Here is a 19,175-nt window from a genome sequence, read left to right as displayed (position 1 = left end):
TGTTCCTCTAATGTGCCCCCTAAGGTGTTAATGTGGCCCCATGAGTATTTCATTTAGTTATATGGGTATGTAGAGATTATCAAGAAGCTAGCCCAATGTACTTGTGTGCCAAATATAGAGATTGCTTTAAACTTTGCATACATTCTGTGTGTCATAAATTTTCAGAAAGCAGTGTAATTGATATATTTGCTGACAGTGAAAGGATAGTGCTCAGAGAGAATGGAATAGCTTAATATAAGAAGAGAATTTAAAACTAAGAAGAAATAAACACAGGTGCTAAAAAGTTATTTTTTCAAAGGTTTGCACTCATCAATATGCCATTTACTTTTCTCCACTCTTTACAGTCAAGCTCAAACCAACAAGTAAGAGATGAAAAGAATGAAATCTGAAAACTAATGCTTGGCTATTTTAATTTTAACACTTTGCTTGTTTTTTTTTTTAATTGTTAATGTTGGTGTTGCCTAAGTCTAAATTACCTGTATAGATGACAAAATAAGGTTTTGCAATAGCTTTGATTTAACATCTTTGCCTTTCCCTAGTAATTAATACTTTGCTATAATTATCCAGAAGAAATCTCTGGAAGTTGTATCACCATTACTAATACTAAAAGAGCGATTCCTTATAGGCTATAAAATACCACTAAGAAGTTAGAGTAAACAGGCAACCCTTCAAACACACACAGTGAATAACAAAGGAAAATAAAATGATACACAATTATCAGTGTTATGAACCACATATTGATTTTGATTTGTTTGTTTTAAGTAGCATTAATTATATTGTAGGTAGACTTTGCTTTTTCAAAATCCATGAGATTGTAATCATATTACCATTTGTTTATTAAAATCATGAACTTTTCTTAGGAGTGTGAACTTAAAAGATCATTCATTTTACTGCTCAGGAATGATACAGAGATTACAGTGACAGAGAGTTTAATAGGTGACTATTAGGCTCAGAAGGGCAATAGGCTCCTTGTCACATAGATAGTAAATAAGTTCAAAATTGTCTCCAAGTTTTGATCTTGGTCCTTGAATGTCATGTATATGAAACAACTTCAATGAAAGCATGATTGGCTGTTGCTCAAATATGCTCCAGATCCTATATCAAAAAAAGGATTGACCCCATCCAAAGATGAATTGGGTGAGATCAATTAGGAGACCATATGGGTGGTTTCAGGAGATAATATGCAAATATGTGTAGCCTAATAGAACATATTCACATCCTGGAACCTGTTGCATATGTTTTGAATATGCATTTTTATGATTATTATTACTGTAATCCATTATACTTTTGTAGTTGCCTTTATTATGACAGTTTAAGAAGTTGAGTATCAGCTTTTCAATTTTATTTTATTTTGCATGCTTATTTAATATTAACATTTATGCAAATTAAGTTCATGAAAGTGTATTCTTAAATGCTATCAATCTCTAATTCACAAATATCCAGTTTAGTCTTATGACAACATAGGTTCCGCATCTTCCCACATACTTCACTGCTGGTGCATGACGTTGGGGAAACATAATAGTACTTTTAGAATCTCCAAATTCAGGAGTGAGTGAAGAAAAAGACAGATAAACATCAGTAACAGCTCAGGAGAACTAACCCAGGGTGATTAGAAAGAACTAACACTTGGCAATGATCCAAATATCCTCAACTCCATTCAATGTATCCTACCCATAATGGCTTCATTTGAAATTCCACTTTTGATGAAGGAGAGAGATCTATTTTTTTTTATTTCCAATATTTTTCATGGGACTAAGAGAGATACCAATTACACATTTGATTCCATTTGTCATGTCCTCGAATTAACAGATTCATCTGTGAGAGTTCTAACTGGACCTGGAAAGAGAAAGAAGTCCAGGAAAACAAAAATACAAAATGTGGTACTTTCTGGCATAGGGTGGGTCTAGGTACAATTTTCAACAATAAAATAATGTCCAGCACAAATTACTTCTGATCTGGCAAGAAAGGAACTAGAAGGAGTCAGAGAGGTACAAAGGGGAGCTTGTAAAATGCCAAAGAGAAATGTCATCTGCTTTAAAGTATCCCTAAGGAATGACTCTACCTTTAGCAGAGAAAGAAAAATCCTCTTTTTATTCTCCTTTTGTCGTAGTCTAGCCTCTTCTTCCTATACCACGTGGCCTCAAGAGGGCTAGTACCTTTGTATCTTACAGGTTGCCCTGAGAATGAACCTGACTGTGTTTATAATGCGTTTCTATGGCAATATGCTTTCTGAGTTCCAGCGTGCAAATGACTTTGAGGGCATGCTTCCCACTTGTAAACACATAAATAAGAAATGCTTGCTACACAAACAATCCACAGATTGCCAATTAATTTTTAATTTCTTTTTCTAGAAAAAGCTGAACATCAAGAAAAAGAATCTCCATCTATAAAAACAGGTGTTTTTACATTCTGTCTTAATTGCCTCTTTGTATTAAATTTAAAAATTAAAACAAAGCCTACAACTGTTTTCATTTTGTCCTGGTGATTTTTAGTCTTGTGGTTTTGCAGCAAAATCTAGTTTATCTGATATAGATAAGCTGACAATCATACATTTTGCTGAGTATTATAACCAGTATGTATAGGATTGCCAAACATACTGTTATAATACAGCAGTATATTTGGTTTCACGTTTTTTTTTTAAATTCTAGTTGTGTAACATATAGTGTAATATTGGTTTCAGGATTAGAATTTGGTGATTCATCACTTACATATAACATCCAATGCTCATCCCAAGAAATGCCCTCCTTAATACCCATCACTCATTTAGTCCACTCCCTGTCCACCTCCCCTCCAGTAGCCCTCAGCTTGTTCTCTATAGTTAAGAGTCTCTTATGGTTATAATACAGCACTATTAACAAAATAGTATTTGATTTCATGATTCACAAGCACCTTTCACTGTTGTCAATATCAATGTCATGTGTCATACTGATTAAGTCAATTCACTGCTGATAGTATTGTAAAATAACTTGCCAAATTGCACAAATTACATTTTACTGAAAACTAACCATGAATTTCAGCTTAATATATTTTCTTAAATATAAAATATATAATTGCTAGCTTAATATTTAAAAAAATACTACTCAAATTTTAAAACTATAATAGTTGGCATGGTTCAAACACGAAGGCATACACTATAGGAGACTAATTGTGAAAATATACCTCCTTCTCCTCTCTTTTTCCCTATTCTACCAGTTCCTATTCCAAAATATCCAATAGGTAATGACTGTTATTTCTTATTGTCTCCTTCTAGCAACATACATACATAGCATATACACATAATATACATATATATGCTTATACATGCTTACATAAAATAAATATATATCCCCACTTTTATTTTTTTACACAAATTATGACATACTCTATAAGTTACCATGTCCCAGATTTTTCTATTTAAGAATGTATTTTGAAAATTTGAATTTGAAATGTAAAAATTAATTCAAATTTTGAAATTTTAAATTTGAAATGAATTTTACATTTCAAATTTGAAAATTTGAATGTATTTTGAAAATAATAGTATTCTATTAGATAGTTGTATGGTTAACTAATCTCTGTTTGGTATGTTTAGGTTGTCTAACAAGATTTCTATAATGATACAAAATTATATATATATATATATATATATATATATATATATATATATATACATATATATATACCAGTCTAGTTTTGTTACTTTACCTTTGGAGTAAAATTTCTTAAAGTGTTTTAGTGAAATGGTATATACAATGTAATTTTTATAGATAATTCTAATTGTTCTCTGATATAAGTTGTATCAATTTATATTCCCACAGTTAATGAATTAGAATTAGTTGACCCAATTTTGAGTGATTTGAATTGTTCACAGTCATGACCACATGCTGTAAATTTTTTTATAAATAAATCGATCTTTAGGTGTATGACTGCGTAATGTTTTTAGTTAACAGTTTCAGAAGACAAGGAATACTGGAGAAAGAGGTCATGTATTTGGATGGTATAGTTTTGTGGTTTTCATCTATCACTCATTTATTCCCCCTGAGATTTTATAAAATCAGTTTCTTCATTTAAAATGCTGTATTGGGGGACTTAGATAGTTAATATGAATTAAAGTTAACATGTATTCTGCAAAGATGATGGTGTAATATGCATTTTATGCTATTTAGAAATAGTAAGGCATTCAAATTTTTGTGAGCATTCATATTGCATCAAATCAAACATGAGGTTTTATAGGGATAAAGAGAGACCAAGAGGAGTCTATATTTGAAAGCTGTACAATCTCTTCTACAGAGAATTCATTAGGAATATAACTTTAAAATTCCTCAAAAGGCATTTTCTATTGCTTATTTTAATATAAGTTTAGCCTATTCCTATTTTAACTCAGACAGACATAAGAATATAAATGACTGATATTTTACCTATGGGTGGAAATTGACCACTGGTTTTCTTTTCTTCTTTACTTTTTAGACAAACCCAAACCAACTACAAGTAAGTGTAGAATGTTAAAATTAAAAATTTGCTATTTAATTATTTTAATTTTATAACCCTTGGAGTTTATATGCAGCAGAGAAAGGATGGTATGTTTATTAAGGCGATAGTCATTATGCGATCACCTATGTAAATCTGGTGATTGACAAAGATTCTGATTGACAAAGAATAATGTGTATGTTGTGTTCATTTATCCTTGAACATGTCTTTATTGGGCACCTATTAGCACACTATACCAGGATATGTGAGAGAATGCCTACAATGTTTTCTGTTGTCATGCCTGTGTAATTAATACATTTACCATAATAATGCCTGTGTGGAAAATAGTGGTTGGGTCTTTCTTTTATGTACTTCCTTTTGTTTCTGAGGATGTATTGAGTAAACACAGTATGGAGATCCCTCTAATAGTTGCTTCTGAGTTCGGAAAATTTAGAACACATAATACCTGTCTCCAATTATTTAATTTTAAGTACATGAGCCTTTGATTATCTTACTTTTTGAAAGCCTGAAGGTGAATTGTTTTTAGTTTCAGAATCACTGTTTTATTTTGACATTCCAAGAAATAATACGAATATAACAGTTAATACAGTTTTGAAAATTTATGTTTTGTGTAATTTCATAAAAATGAAATCATTATGTATTAAATCATGACCCAGACTTTAACCTGGAGTAAAAATCTGTGCATTTCAATCTAGCAGCTATATCTAAAGTTTTGAAATGCCAAGGAATAGCTTGGTTCCTTAAAAGTATCATGACAGATTCCTTACAAATGCAGCAACAATTTTCTTATAAATGAATTTTATGTTAAAATATTAAATGTTGCCTTTGAGTTGGAGAAAATCTTTAGCACATCTAGTTTTTATTATTTCTATGGATATAAAGAGTATTGTAAAATTTAACAGTTGAAAGTCAAAACTAGAATGCTAATATATCACCATAATCCCTTGTAAATACTGTTTTGTTTATGACTCATTATTCATCTTTCATCTTCATTATTATAAAATATGTTAATCAATTTTTCTTGAATTTTTAATATAGCTTCCAGAAAAGTTATGGAAGACAAAATCAAATGTATCAGGTTTATAGAAAATGTTATCACTTTAAATGAATTGTGAGGAAATATACATTTTAAAAACCTGCCATGTTATATTTTAAAATATTATTGGTCTATGAAATAGCTGAAAGAACAAAAAGAAAGTCTGGTTCTATATTATCATAAAGTCAAGTAGCATTTTGTTTCTTGTCTCACTACTCTGACAATAGTCACCATGAGCTGAATTTATTTCTGAGATGTTTTTCAGTCTCATCCCACGACCCCACCTATTACATTTAGTATAACTTCTTATATGTGTAGTGGCTTTATAAATATTCAGTGAATAAATGCATGCACGTATGTATGAAGATCAAGTTAAAAGTTTGTGAAACAGAGCTGTATAATTTGTAATTAAGAAAACTAAGCAAAGGACTTCAAAGTGATTCATTCTACTATATAGAATTAGACTGTTTTAGATTCATCTGTAGAGTAGTTCTAATTTCAAAATAGATTTCTAGTTATAGTTTTCAGAGATATTAGTTACCAGTGTGTTTCTTTGCCATTTTAAGTATATGTGTTTATTGTCATTACCGGTGGAATTTAATAGGATATACCTGGAGGTAAAGCTCAGTTGTATGCTACTGAAATATAAAATTATTCTTTCCCTTTCTTTTTCTATGTATTCTTCTTTTTTTCTAAAGAAGAAACATCAGAAATCGTAGAATCAGGTAAATATTTACTTTCCCAAAGGAGGTAATATAGATCAGTTGAAACAGATCTGTATGTAAATTTATCTTTATCTAGCTGTGTAACATTTAGGAAAATCCCTTACCCAGTTCAGCTTCCTGGTTTCCTCACCTATAAAACAGGCAAAATGGCTTCCCAAAAGGCTTACAACAGTTAAGTATTAAATAAGAAACATATGCAACATTCCCACTACATAATTACTTGTCACTCATTACATATTGATTTTCTTCTCACTCTTGTCTGATAAATATAGTTGAAGAAAATCATCAACCAAAAGTGTTTTGAAAAGCCTGTGTCCACTTTTGGTTTGGAGATATTTTGTGACTCTCATTGTTTTCAATCCATTGTTTTATTTATTGAGCACCCATAGCACCAGTCAAATACTCATTTCCTTAAGAAAACAGTTGAAAATTCAGATGTTTTTTCCTGTTGTTACTAGTTAACATTTAATAATGAATGGCTTGCTTTAACTCTACTTCAAAGTACATTTAAAAAAAAGACAAAAAGAAAAAGGGAAGGGGCTCTGCCATACAGGTGACTGAATACAAGCTAAATAAGCATAACAAAAATACCTATGTTCTCACACATGGGAGGTACCCTCTTGCTTCACATCTTGCAAAAGCAGAGCCCTAACCCCCTACACTTATGGGATTAAGTCCTATCTCCAACTGTTTACTTCAAGATTGAGTAAGAAACTCATGTTTTTTAAACTGATAATTTCTTGTTATTATATTTTCCCTCCTAGGGAAGAAGAAAATTGAAAAACCTGAAAAAGAAAGTAAAGGTAAAGATGACATTTAAAGACATATGCACCAAATTAATAATAAAAGCACAGAAATAAAAAAAACACAGAATTATATAAATTATGCCACTTAAAAGCAATTCATGAAAATGTGGGCAGCGATTTTAAAGCATATATCAGAATTACAATTCACTATAGGATTTTCCATGCAAGAGGTGTAGATATCACTTATTATTACATATGCAAAAAGAGAGAAATTTAGGTTCTGCTATTTCTAAATTAATACCATAGAATTCTTTTCATATAATACCTGAAGTGTGAATATTAACTACACAAAATTTAATTCCAAACCTTAGGAAGACCTATGAATAAATGTGATATATGATTCAAAATTACCTTCATTTTTTTCTACAGAAAAAACAGAAATGAAACATCTTAAAGAAGAAAAAGGTAATTTTTTATAAGATTGAAAAGTGAAATGCAAAGCCCTGAAGCAAAAGTATTTGAGTTGAGGATTATTTATATCACTTTAAAATAAAACTTTTATTTGTGTACATGATGAGAGCTAAGGTCATTTAAAAAAGAAATGTGGAAAATAATCAGTGGATATGTGGTAACGGCCATGGCAAAGGAACAGTGGATGGCAGGCCAGTCCCAACAAATATGTGTTGCACCATCGGTGAGCAACAAGTCTAGAAGCTGCATCACAAAGTTGCTATTTTTCTTAACATTGGGTGTATTTATTTGTAAACGATAAAAGATAATATGATAATCACTGATTTTCAATGCAGGTATCTGAAAAAACTTGCAAAGACCTTAATTACCAGAGAAATATTCTATTGGATCAAGAAGAAAGCATTCTTAGACATATCGAAAAGATTGTTAATTATGAAAGAAGACAGATGTTTTCTTTTGTTTTTTAGTTTATCCTCAATTTCAGTTACTCAGGATGACCAATTGTTCACAGATTCTAGTTAGTTTAAATACTGTAATCAGTGCAATCATGTTATATCCCTGTTTATGCAAACAAAACAATCTCTACCGGTGACGTTTATTTTTGTTAGATGTTAGAAGAGAAAAAATTTTTAAATCATCCTGAGAAAATATTTACAACATTTAAATATTCCCATTTTCCCAAAGCTTGGTTGAAGTGAGCCAAAATTTTTATGAAAATTCCCTTTAAAAATTCGTAGTTTAATTTACATTTTCCTTATCAACAGTCTCAACAAGAAAAGAAAGTCTTCAATCACACAATGTGACAAAAGGTAATCTTGAATCAACTTTGTAAATATTCAATTGCTAAGTTAGTATGGAGGTGCCTAAATTATGTTTGCACTTAACACTAAATTTTTTAAAGCAAAGAAGTCTAGCAGCTATACACTTCTGCTATTAGCAGAAGTGGAGAGGTGGGGAATCTAGCAGGGAGTTTACATTTCAGTGTAAAACTAGCCAACGTAAAGAAATCGAAACTATTAACAACATAAACATTCAATAGAATATTCTAGTACATACCAGAAGATATATTTCTCTATTACAAAAGACTTTAGTAACATGCATAAGGTCAAAAATGATATAGTGGTAAAAATAGAGTAAGAATTATTTTATGTATTACATAAATACAGCCAAAATGATAAATACCTTTTTATTACCTAAACTTGGCTCTTTAAATTAATTCAAGAAGTGGATGGTGGAGGGAAAATGCCAGCATGCACATGGAACGGAGATGTCTTTTACCTAAAATAAGAACGACATGTTTTGGTGATTTGATCATCAAAAAACTACAAATGGATGTTATAACTGAATTATGCAATCTGAGTGATATAATTTTTAAAAATCTAATTAACTCGGGGTACCTGGGTGGCTCAGTTGGTTGAGTGTCCGACATCGGCTCAGGTCATGATCTCGCGGCTGGGGAGTTCAAGTCCCACGTCAGGCTCTGTGCTGACAGCTCAGAGCCTGGAGCCTGCATCAGATCCTGTGTCTCCCTCTCTCTCTGCTCCTCCCCTACTCGTGTTCTTTTTCTCTCTCTCTCTCAAAAATAAACATTAAAAGAAAAAGAATTTAAAAAAATAAAAATAAATAAAAAATATAATTAAAAAATCTAATTAACTCAAAAGGTAATGGTATTTAAATATTTTAAATTTTAAGGTGCTAAGTAAACATGCCATAACTGAACAATTATTTTCATTCATAGCAAATATATACATCTCCAGTGTGTGGAGAGAGGAAATGAGTCTTGTTTTTTACTGGTTCCTTCTTTCTGCTTAGTGTATTATGTACGCCTGAAATGATGTACTGAAAGGACATAGCTACATATAAAATTTAGACATATAGTCATTAGTAATTTAGACATATAATTATCAGTCATACTAGATGGTAAAATTTAGATTAAGAACAAACCAAATCTGTAGAAGCATAAAGGGCCATAAATTTTATATCTCAACTTTCTTAACTTTTAAAATATTGCCTAGCATTTTTTAGGATAATTAGCCAGAAGAATGAGAAGATATGTTATTTAAAAAACCCACTGGTACATCCTTTCCTAACGAATCCTATTAGTTCATTTAATCCTTAGAACAGGCCCAAATATGCCCAATTTAAAGATAAGGTAAATGTGATAAAGGAACATCTAACATCTCAGAGTGTTTACCTGGTAGAGACAGGATCTGGCTCAAAGTAAATATGATGCCAAAGACTTAATGGTTAAATCCATTCGATCCCACTTCCCTACCCTATCACACTGTGGCATATACAGGAATCAGGGCAGCCCAAAGAAAAAATGTATCCCTAGAGGAAAAAATGTTTCCAAGAGAGTGGTAACTCCCTTCTTACCCCACTGTGTGAGTCCATCATTTCCAAGATCTTTATATTATGAAAACACAGTAGGGACAAATTATTATATATGAAAGCACAAGACTAACCTGGAGCCTGTTGATTCTTATTCATTCCTTCATCCAACAGATAATTCATTGTATTTCAGTAAATGTTTACTGTACTCCTTTTTAAGTTCCTCTCTTTTAGTCAGTGATAGTATTTTTAAAGGAAAAATAGTAACACATGAGCCTTACTGAAGTATTTTTTCTAAATTATTTTGTGTTTTGAATACATGAGGTATGCAGCTGTAATATAACTAAAACCATAAGTATCTCAAATGAAAAAAATTTTTCTAAAAACCTTTCTATTGGCATTAACCACTTTCTGTAAATTTATAATCCCTAGGTTTATACTAAAAATTCTGCAAGTCTCAAAGTAAATCATATAATGCAGATTCCTTTAAAAATTTATGTTTTCAAGTCTGGCTCTTTAAATTAGACTAATGTTGGGATGGTAGCTATACTTGTGATGAACACAGCATAATTATAAACTTGTCAAATCAGCAAGTTATACACCTGAAACTTGTAAGATTATGTGTCCACTATACTAAGAAAAAAAAAAAAAAATAGACTAACGTTAGTACAATGTAGATGTTACCAATCTTTTTTTTCTTTCCAAGAAGTTAGAATATCTGTTACAGTATTTGGTATTTGGGACAATCATCTCACTTTATATTTTTGTCCTACATACATTCACTTTAATGTAAAAAGATACTACTTTGAAGAATTATAGTCTCTCATTGAAACTAGACAAATGGTTATGAAAAATTAAACTGATTTTGCATGTTGCTTTTTAAGGTTTAGTTATTCATCATTATTACCTTTGAAAGGAAAATAATTCTTAATGATACATTTTATGGAATTTGGAAACTTTAAACAAATATTTACATTAATTACATCATACAAAGTAATTTTATTCAACTTAGTTATAATTAAAATTGAACCAAAACACTTAATTTAACAAGAATCCTGCTGATTTTAGTAAGCGTTTAAAATGTAAACATGTTGTAACATCTATAATAATTAAGAGCTTTTATTATATTTCACATAAAAACAATTAATACACTCAAAGACCCATGTTCTCAGAAAATAGTTATATTCTTACATTACATTAAGCAATAAGAAAGTCAAAAGATGTGAGATACTTTCATGTAGTCCATCAGTGTATAATTTCTTTGCATTTTATCTGAGTTAAACAAAACTTTTTTTCTTCCTTTTTTTTTTTTTTTTTTAGCAGAAAAACCTGCAAGAGTATCAAGTAAGTACTGCTTGTATTGGTGATAAATTCTCTTTGGCATGCAGTATAAATTTCCAGCTGAAACTCATAAAATATTTATACTTTTAATGTGTTCAGAGACTGAGTCATTTCATACTAAACCCTCTGACAGAAATTTAACTTTTAAACTTAGTTATGTTGAAATTTAAAAAAATATGTTATTTGAAATAACTTGTAACAGAAATAATTGATCGTGTTCTCAAGCCTGAAGATTAAAGAGACTTGCATTCAAATACATTAATTTTTTTCAGTGATTGAAGCAAAATGAAATAAAATAATCCTGTTTCTGCCTTCAACTTTCAATCACTAAAGATTTGGTGTAGAGTACATATGATTGAGCAATAATGTTTTATTTTCTGGTATTTTCTAATGGTTGTTAACTTAAATATAATTATATGTCTGAGAAGAATAACATAGCTAAGAATGGATCTAAGCTCATATATCATATATCATATATCATAAACAGAAGTTCTCAGAAAACACTCTCTAAAATATCAATTTCTAGGTACCCAAAGGCATTCTAAATATATACAATACAACTTTAAATTTTCCTGTAAGTTCCTAAAAATTCTGAGAAATAGGAATTTTCCCTCCCATGTTTTCTGATTTTTAAAAAAGTCATTTTAAATTGATGCTGTCTAGTGCAATTTCATGTGAACAACACATGTAATTTTAAATTTTCTGGTAAATACATTAAAAGGATAAAAAGAAACATGTTAAAATAATTTTAATGTTTATTTAAATATTTATCTATTTAAATATTATTTCATTATGTATCAGTATAGAACACATTGATAGTTTACACTGTTTTTTGAAATCTTGTGGTGTGTGTCTATGTTTTACACTTAGCACATTTCAGTCCATACTAGTCACATTTCAGTACCCCAAAGCCCCATGTGGTTAGTGGCAACTACATTGGACAGAGCAGATCTTAATATTTCTTGAGCATTTCTGCTGTACACACTACATCATGAGTACTGAGGACAGTATAAAACAATCATCAAATGTGGTACTTGCCGCATCTCTCATTTGAACCTCTTTGACAGCGAATAATAGAACTCCGCATGGACTTACTTCAGGGATTTAAAAAAAGAAGAATAACAAGGGTGCAGAATTGTGTCACTGATGCAAGGGCAAAGCTTCCAGCTGATACTCAAGAAAGCCTTCTGAAACCATTCCACTCCACACTCTTTCCTCATACCCAAAGGTAGTCAGGGCAGACTTCATGAAGGAAGTGATTACAAAATTCATAATTTGAAGAATAGTTAGGTTTGAATAACTGGAAAAAGACTGAAGTAAATGCAAAGGAAAAAACTTCCCCTGTGTTTCTTCTGCACTCTTACAGAAGTACCACGCTCCCGGCACTTCCTACACTAGATATATGGGTGTTTTGTTTTGTTTTGTTTTCTTTGTTTTGTTTTGTTTTGTTTCCACACCAAGAAATTCTCTGTGATGCCAGCTTGGTGTCATACAATTTCAGTCACTTCTGACACTAACTGGGCTTAGCACAGTCCCCATAGGTTAACGGCTTAGTCTCACAAGACTCCTCCCCATTTCTGTTGCCAATTGTTAGGTAGTAGGTCCCCAGGTTATTCATAGTTTCTATCCAACATGGCTACAAATCAGAGGTTCTCATGTCTTCCTCCCTTGAATTCAATTATTTGCTAGAACATCTAACAGAACTCAGAGAAACAATTACATTTACTAGTTTATTATATAATAAAGGATATGATAAAGGATACAGATGAACAGCCAGATGAAGAAATACATAGGGCAAAGTCTGAAAGGGTCCCAAGCACAGAAACTTCTGCCCCTGTGGAGTTGGGGTAAGCCACTTTCCTTGTATGTAGATGGGTTTACTTGAGCCACTTTCCTTGTATGTAGATGGGTTTACTTGAACCGTATACTTGAATCCCATACTTGAGAGAATTTTTAATGGAGGCTTTATACATAGGCATGATTGATCGTAAACTCCATCTCCAGTCCCCTTCCCCTTCCTGGAGAATGGGGAGTGGGGCTGAAAGTTTCAGGCTTCTAATCGTGGCTTGGTATTTTTGGTGACCAGCCCCCATCCAGGAGCCCACCAAGCATTTGCCTCATTGGCAAATCTATCACCTACTAGATTCTAAGGGATTTAGAAACTCTATGCCAGGAACCAGGGGCAGAAACCAATATATATCAAAGTCAGCAACCAAGAAAACTTGGTATAAGGGCAATTAAAAGACAAGTTAGCTGAAGTTAAGGGCTAGTGTCAGAAAGCAGTGGAGGTAAGGACACGTAGGGTTAAAATATGAGGTAGAGATCCTGCAGGCCAAAGGACTTTGGACCTACTGCCACAGAAAACTGTGGTTTACTTTATATAAGGGAGTAAAAACGAGGGAATTGTTGGGAAGAAGTAAGTGTAAATAAGTAAATGAGAAATAAGAATAGTAACTGAAAACAGACAGTGTGATGAAAAAATGTCTACTTTTTCTTATGGATCACATGAGATAAATGTCCAATGACATCATGAGATGATACATTTTAATAAATTGGTTGCTATGCATATGAATGTTATATTCTCTATAGAACATATTTTTATCAGGCTCTTTTGGAGGCAATCATCAAAAACTTCAGGTATTTATCTAATAAAACATACTGAAGATAATTTAAACTGAAGATTCATTGTTCTTTTTCTCAACCCATTTTCAGCATTATGTCCATGTGTATTTATTTTTGGTCAGACTTCTTATTTATCTTTCAGTCTTTTCTTTGTCTTTCATAAGGGAGGTTCACAAATAGCTTTTGCTTTGAGCCCAGACTTGCACGCACATTCTCTAACTCCACGCTGGTGCCTGCATGTCTTGTCTTCTGGGTGGCTTTTCTGTTTTGGTACTGGAAGCACAGAGACTGCCCTTCATTCCTGGGTCTTTTGGTTGGGAAGGAAGGGTGCTAATGTGTGGAAAAGGATTAGTGTAATACAGAAGGGGGTATTTCTTCCTGAATTCTGGTTCACTCTGCTTGAGATGCTTGAGATCATCCCAGTGGACTGGATTCTCAAATATCTGGGGTTTTATTATAGGCATAAAGAAGATGCTGATAGGAATCAGCAATACACAAATATCTCTCTATGACATCAGTGAAAGTAACATTGCAAAATCAAAATTTCCATGATTCATAGGCAATTATGGTTTAAATTGATGCTTGCTTTTGTGGGTTTATTTTTTGTAAGGATGTAGCTTTCTGATTCTAAATATCCATTTGATTTTCATTCTGTATATTTTCTATAGATATGGCAATTATATAATGAATTATTTACTTTCCATAGAATTCAGAAGAAGACATCAAGGAATGTTAAGTTGTATTATATTTAAGATATAGTACCCTAAAAATTAAAAGCAAAATAAACACATTTTTGAATTTTAAATGGCCCAACCATTTGATATTATTTTAAGTCTTTTGAGAAAATTTTTTTCTGAAAAATATAAATAACTGTACATCCAAAAACATTACTCCCCAGGAAGTTTCCCAAAGGCAAAATATGAAATAAAACAGAGGACTGAAAACATACATTATCATAAGGCAAATAGTGCCAAGGGAAGACTAGCACCTAGTGGAATTGCAAGGCTCTTGATGTAGCTGAGACATTGACAGTATACTTATAACAATGGGTGTGGGGATATCAAAGACAAAGATTTTATAGAAGCCCATAGTTATTTTGTTTTTATTATCTGGTAGACAACATTTGAGTAAAGAGAGGTTGGCTTCCCCTTAAAATTAGTATTTTAAAAGAAGTGATGCAGTAAGAACATTTCTTGAGATGCTTCTATGTGGAAATTTAACTTTAGCATCTTTTCCTATAACATTTTTCTTTGAACATGAGCATTTTCCCATCAGCAATTCAACAAAATTATCTGCATAGACCGGTTTGGGATCATCATAAAGCCTCTGAGATCTAATTTTGATATCAAAGATAATGAATTTAATTTTTAAGGACATACTAATAAAAATATTTTATAGAAATTAATTACTTTTTAAGGACACTTCAAACAAGACTGGCCAGGATTTCCATGTTTTAGGCAACTTCCTTTATAGCTTACATTTGTGATTTGCTTTATAAAGCTTGCTAACTTTTAAAATACTCATTCATTTTTTTCGTTTTGCATTTTTTCTTTTTACGTAAATATGATATATTAATGAGTAATTTGCATCAATATTACAGTTTGGTGAATATTTTAGATATCAGAATTAAGCCATTTTGGACATTTATCTAAAATTTAAGCACAAGGTGCTTAAAAATTAAACAACGATGTAAAAGTTTATAGCCTTTCTTGATTTACACATTTGATATAACTTATGTTAAAGACTTCTTTTAAAAGAATCTAATTAAACATAACTAAAGTATAACATTTATCATAATAAAAGTGTAGCCTATTTTGTATTGATTATATGTCCCTGCATTGAAAATTTTCAAGAATTTCAAAAATCCGGAATTTACTAATAGGTATGTAATTCCCATTTGAAAGAATATTTCACTTTTTGAGACAAACTATTAATAAGTCTGTGAATTATAAAATTAAAATCTAGTGACATAAAGAACTAATTTTCATAAATTCTTAAACACAAGAAAAATATGCTTTGCTTTATGGCAATATTGTATATAGTTGCCTTTTATAAATAATGAAATTAATGAATAAAATGATTGAATTCAACCTAAAAGTCTTCTAATGGTTAATTCATGTCTAAATCAATTTATTTATGTCATCGAAGACTAATTAAGTTGATTTTTTCCCTAATTTTATCACTTGTTGGTCTCTCATATATATGAAACTATAGGACGTATTCTGAGATTTTCTCTTAATGGTATGTTCTCAGATTCATAAGTGTTTTTGTATAGTTATAGTTTATTCATTTTTATTATTGTATAGCATATTACTTTGTAAATATACACATTATAATCTATTCTACTATCATTAAATATTTGCTTTACTCCTAATTTATTTAAGATTTTTCTGTGTTTATTTTTAGATTTTTTTTTTTTAATTTTTTTTTTCAATGTTTATTTATTTTTGGGACAGAGAGAGACAGAGCATGAACGGGGGAGGGGCAGAGAGAGAGGGAGACACAGAATCGGAAACAGGCTCCAGGCTCTGAGCCATCAGCCCAGAGCCCGACGCGGGGCTCGAACTCACGGACCGCGAGATCGTGACCTGGCTGAAGTCGGACGCTTAACCGACTGCGCCACCCAGGCGCCCCTATTTTTAGATATCTTAATGTGGATGTTTATTTTATTAGTCTCTACCTTTCTACTTTACTAATATAAGCATATAAGGCAGTGAGTTTAAATGCTATTTCAGCAACATCCCACAAGCTTTTATATGCAATATTTTCATTATCGTTCTGTTGCAAGTATACCTTAATTCCATCAACATAAATTCTTTAACTAGCATTTTACATGGAAATGTTAAAACTTGTTTTTCAATTTCCAAACCTGTGGGGATTGTAAAGATCATCCTCTTTTAACCAATGCCTAATTTAATTATATAGTGGTTAGAGAAAATGGTCTCCTCTTTAAAATACGTTGAGCTTTATCTTACAAATAAATATGTTTTAGTAGGTATTCCATATTTCATCCAGAATAATGTGCATTTTCTAATGGTTGGAAGCATGATCCTATATTGATTGAGTCAAGATTCATTGTTTTTCAATTACCCTTTATCTTCATTAATTTTTTGAATAATAGAAGATTCAATAATTGGATAAACTATATTAAAATCTTCCTCCAAGATGGAAAATTTTCAGTTTATCCCTGTAGTTTTATCAATTTTTATGTTAGGAGCTATTTTATACATTTTATCCAAGCTTTATGTATCTTTCTGGTGAATTGAACATTTATCTTTACATAGTAACTTCTATATTCCATATAATGACCTTTTTTAAGTAAAGTGTATCTGATATTATTACAATTACTCCAGCCTTCTTTTGGTTAGTATTTTATCAGAATTTTTTATTAAAAACTTTTATTTTATGTCTTTTCATGACATTTTGTTTTAGATATCTCTTTAGTAAATAACATAAAGTTAAAATTTACTCTTTCTTTATCCAGTACAATGGCCTTCACTTTTAATCTGATGAATTTCAACTACTCACATTAGTTGTGATTATTAATATTTTAGGTCTAGTTCTCACCATCTTGCTTGTTTTATATTTCTCATGTTCTCTAAACACTTCTTCATATTTTTTCTTGTCCGTTACAAAATTGAGTGTTTTTTCCCTTTAAATATATTTTTATTTTCTGTTTTCTAATGTCTACCTATCTGGAAAGACAACACTCTATTTCTCTTACTTCAGCCGTGACCCTTGAAATTTTACTATGCACATTTAAAGAATAAAATTACTATAAAACACCCTCCCCCAGGGCGCCTGAGTGGCTCAGTCGGTTAAGCGTCTGACTTCGGCTCAGGTTTTGATCTCACAGTCTGTGAGTTCGAGCCCCTGCGTAGGGCTCTGTGCTGACAGCTCAGAGGCTGGAGCCTGCTTCGGATTTTGTGTCTCCCTCTCTCTCTGGCCCGCCCCCACTCACACTCTCTCTTTCTCTCTCTCTCACAAATAAATAAACGTTAAAAAAAAAAAAAAAAAAACCAACACCCTCTTCCAAACAAGAGAAGGATGCTACATTTAAATTTCATCACATCTAAACCTGATTTACATGCTAATTTTGTTCAATAGTTGAATTATAACCTTTAAAAGAATCTGAATGTCAAATTGTATTAGTATTATTTTTCAACATGTGTCTATCTTCACCTACAGATTTCTCAGTTACATTGCTACCATCTCTCTCACATCTCTGACTTTTCCTTCAACATCATACTTCTTTAGCATCTCTTTCTCTAGAAGCGTCTTGAGCAAAGACCTATTGGTGGAAAGTGTTCTCAGGTTTTATTTATGTGACAATGTCTTTAAATCATCCTTATTGTCGAAAGCCTTTTGCTAAGCACAAGATCTAGGTCACCAGTTAGGCACTCTGATTACTTTGAGTACATCATGTCACTGTATTGTTTTCTCTTCCTCCACTAAGGTAGAGGAATTCTGTTACCAGTTGAATTGTCACTCCTTCCATATGACCTATCCTTTCTCTCTGTCTTCTTATATATTTTTTCTTTGCCCTTGATCCACTGCAGACTCACTATAGTTTATGGAGTGAGAGCTTCTTTTTATTGTGAAATTTTTCCAGGGCACATGGAGTCATTTTTCTTTCCTTTACCACTTTGGAGAATTCATAGCCATTATTTCTTCAAATATTACTATTTTTTCCTTGTGCTCATTATTAATGTGTTAGGTATGCACATTTTTCTTCTTTCAACATCTCTTTCTAATTTTTCATCTCCTCATTTCTCCATGATGTATTTAGTGTAATTTGATCAGTCTTAACATACATTCACTAATTATTTCTTCAGTTCTATATGTTATTTTACCCATCCAGTGAGATTTTATATAATTTATATTTTATCATAATAGTTATTTTTCAAATCTTACTGGTTATTTTAATAATCTATTGTTTGTCCTTATTTTTGAATTCATATTTTAATTCTTAGAAGATTTGTATATATAGATTTGTATATATATTAAAGTTCAAGTTTGAAAATTTGAATATCTGAAGTACCTTGTGATGTAAATGTGTTGTTTGTTTGTTGTTTCTTCAGGCTCTCCCTTATGAAGGCTTTTTTCTTTGTGTGATTGGAACTTTGATTATGAGCTCATAGTTTTATTTTATTTCCCTCACTTTTATCTAAAATTATCTTTCTTTCTCTCCATTGTCCCTATCTTGCTCAACTTTTATTCCACCCCTAGTAGTGTCTTACCATTTGTGGGATTCTGTCCTGCAAGTGAACCCTGGCTCATAAGTTCCCCAGGAGTCACAGGGTACCAGATGGTACCAGCACTCACACTTCGTGGTGAACCCTTTATGCTTACCTGCTCTGGGACTGGGCAAAGCCCTTCCCAGGTTCAGCTGATGATCTCAAGTTGTCATTACTCACTTTTCAGAAAATGCCTATTGGC

General features: G+C 31.6%; 1 protein-coding gene and 1 long non-coding RNA gene across 30 annotated transcripts in view; one reads left to right on the top strand and one right to left on the bottom strand.

Moving 5' to 3' along the window:
* Positions 1 to 2,207, bottom strand: part of LOC147581186 (uncharacterized) — a 68,886-nt gene extending 66,679 nt beyond the window's left edge. For both annotated transcript variants that reach the window (XR_015251515.1, XR_015251513.1), the window contains exon 1: positions 2,063 to 2,207. This is a non-coding gene — a long non-coding RNA (uncharacterized LOC147581186). The remainder of the gene's footprint in view (positions 1 to 2,062) is intronic.
* TRDN (triadin) overlaps positions 1 to 19,175 on the top strand; it is a 400,175-nt gene that overhangs the window by 359,953 nt on the left and 21,047 nt on the right. For 17 of the 28 annotated variants that reach the window (XM_086707737.1, XM_086707736.1, XM_086707734.1 and 14 more), the window contains 8 exons: positions 345 to 362; positions 2,352 to 2,396; positions 4,444 to 4,464; positions 6,199 to 6,225; positions 6,990 to 7,028; positions 7,401 to 7,436; positions 8,207 to 8,251; positions 11,094 to 11,117. In XM_086707737.1, the coding sequence (XP_086563863.1) occupies positions 345 to 362; positions 2,352 to 2,396; positions 4,444 to 4,464; positions 6,199 to 6,225; positions 6,990 to 7,028; positions 7,401 to 7,436; positions 8,207 to 8,251; positions 11,094 to 11,117 (255 nt within the window). The remainder of the gene's footprint in view (positions 1 to 344; positions 363 to 2,351; positions 2,397 to 4,443; positions 4,465 to 6,198; positions 6,226 to 6,989; positions 7,029 to 7,400; positions 7,437 to 8,206; positions 8,252 to 11,093; positions 11,118 to 19,175) is intronic. The other 11 variants (XM_086707726.1, XM_086707722.1, XM_086707744.1 and 8 more) reach the window with 7 other exon arrangements.

The sequence above is a fragment of the Puma concolor genome, chromosome B2, assembly GCF_028749965.1.
Source record: "Puma concolor isolate L17-30 chromosome B2, mPumCon1.1.hap2, whole genome shotgun sequence".
Classification (NCBI taxonomy): domain Eukaryota; kingdom Metazoa; phylum Chordata; class Mammalia; order Carnivora; family Felidae; genus Puma; species Puma concolor.
Note: the sequence above shows the minus strand (reverse complement) of the source record. Positions and strands in the feature narration are given on the sequence as shown.